General features: G+C 37.9%; 1 protein-coding gene across 1 annotated transcript; it reads left to right on the top strand.

Annotated features, from left to right (window-relative positions):
* The first annotated feature begins 640 nt into the window (after window positions 1–640).
* LOC113689128 (F-box protein CPR1-like) lies at window positions 641–1,801 on the top strand. Its single transcript, XM_027206954.2, has one exon. It carries the CDS (start codon window positions 641–643, stop codon window positions 1,799–1,801), a length of 1,161 nt encoding a protein of 386 aa, XP_027062755.2.
* The last annotated feature ends 251 nt before the right edge of the window (window positions 1,802–2,052 follow it).

The following is a 2,052-nucleotide window of genomic DNA, read 5'->3' as shown; positions in this document are numbered from 1 at the left end:
AGTGGAAATTTATATAAATATAGATACCCCACTGGAATCCTTATATCATACGAAATCATATGATGTACGAACCTTTATAATCGAATATTGGAATTTGACTTAGAGTTAGAAACCCATTTAGCCTTCAGTTATAGTTTTCTCAAAATTTTGTTTTAATGATTGATTTATGTAATTGTGGCGTGTAATCATATTCATTCTGCTGAACTGGTGCGGTCAAAATATGTTTCTATCGGACACTAGAGAGATTTTCATGGGTTTGGGACACAAAAAAACCTAGTGTCTTAATATATTTTTACATAGAATCATTGTGGGTAAGAAATAAGAAATTGTATTGTGGATAAGAAAAGGAAAGGAACCGAAACTGTAGGAAAAAAAAGAAGAAGTGCTGAGGCTAAAGTGTCAGAATGGGTAAGAGATTTTACGAGTGAGCAAATCGCGGTAATTTCCAAAAATAATAACGTTAGGTTTTGAAGTGTTAGCATTGCTACATTACTAAAAGCCCAAAAATCTTGCCGTCTGCCATGGTCCTTCAACAAAATCCTGTAGTTGCTAGTATCTAGGCGGCTGCTTCTTCTTCATCTATATACTAAAAATTTGTTCATGATTTTCTACAATTAATTTTACACCGATATACCAAACAATGTCAATCCCAAGTTTACCAGATGATTTAATACCTGAATTTCTTGCAAGATTGTCACCTACTCCACTTATGCGATTTAGATGCGTATCGAAATCATGGCGTGCTTTAATAGACAGTCCTGAGTTCAAACGGATGCAACTGAGGCATTCAACTTTGCACTACAACGCCAGCGACTACGTTTTCAGGGTTCACCATGCATCCGGTTACAGGATTTGTGCTGCACGATGGGATTCAGCGGCAAACTTCCAGAATACTTTGAGAGCGATAAAAGGGTCCCCTCTTTCAGAGATCGCTTTGGAAAATTCTAGGCTAGTTGGCACTTGCAATGGCCTGATTTGCATGGAGGTTAAGGCTACTCCCACTAGGGTGATTCTGTGGAATCCCTGGATTAGGAAGAGTTTTGAATTACCTTATTCTCGGGTCCAAAGTAAGTTGTCTGGTTACTTGAGAACCCTAAATAGATCCTTCCACTATGGTTTCGGGTATGATGATTATACAGATGATTACAAGTTGGTGAGGTTAGTTCAACATCAAGTATCTCTCCATGCACCGGCTTGGTGTGAAGTTAAGGTTTATAGTTTGAAATCGAATTCTTGGAAAAGGCTTCCGGAATTTCCATATGCCGTTAGCCAAGGAAGTCAAAGATCCAGCGGAGTTCTCTGTAATCATGCCTTGCATTGCATTGTGCAGGGGGATTCTATTGCAGCTATTGATCTTAAAAGTGAGGAATATAGGCTTGTGCCAATGCCTGAGATTTTGACTGATAAATGTTGGTGGGATTTGGGGTTATTGGAAGGTTGCCTCTGCATACTTTCTACAGTGTATTCTGATCCTAATGGCACATTCGTTCTATTATGGGTAATGAAGGATTATGGAAGAAAGGATTCTTGGACAAAGACTTTACGTGTTCCAGTAACAAAATTTTACTCAACTGGCTATATCGATCCTATTGGGTATTCAGAAGCCAAAAAACAACTTGTTTTGCACAAGAAAAATCAGTGTTTTATGTGGTTCTACACTGAAAAAGCGAGGCTGTGCGGCGAGACGGCCAGGATTCCCTGTCTATATTCTACAATGGAAGGATGCGTTTGTGCTGGCAGCCTTGTGCAGCCTTTTGGAGGTTATGGAATCAAGAAAGGAATCAAACGCACCAGAAAGTGATTGGAAATTAGGCAATAAATTTCTCTTTTTTTAGTGCTCTGTTTACCTGTTTTTGTTCTTTTTTTTTTTTTTTTGGTTCTTTTCTTAATTTTTCTTCACTCCATCAGTATTGAATGAGATGAATTGTTAACTTTCCGATGTTATGTGCGAAAGATTCTTCAGAAAACCACCTACCTTTGATAAACATCTATTGCATGTAAAAAGGTTTTTATCAAACAAAAGGAGATAGAATATTCTGGTTGACTATCCAT

Source organism: Coffea arabica, chromosome 5c, assembly GCF_036785885.1.
Source record: "Coffea arabica cultivar ET-39 chromosome 5c, Coffea Arabica ET-39 HiFi, whole genome shotgun sequence".
NCBI classification, from domain to species: domain Eukaryota; kingdom Viridiplantae; phylum Streptophyta; class Magnoliopsida; order Gentianales; family Rubiaceae; genus Coffea; species Coffea arabica.
This window is presented reverse-complemented; position numbering and strand designations above follow the sequence as displayed.

Coding starts and splice junctions, on each gene's coding strand:
- LOC113689128 (XM_027206954.2), top strand. CDS start 641: ATGTCAATCCCAAGTTTACCAGATGATTTAATACCTGAATTTCTTGCA.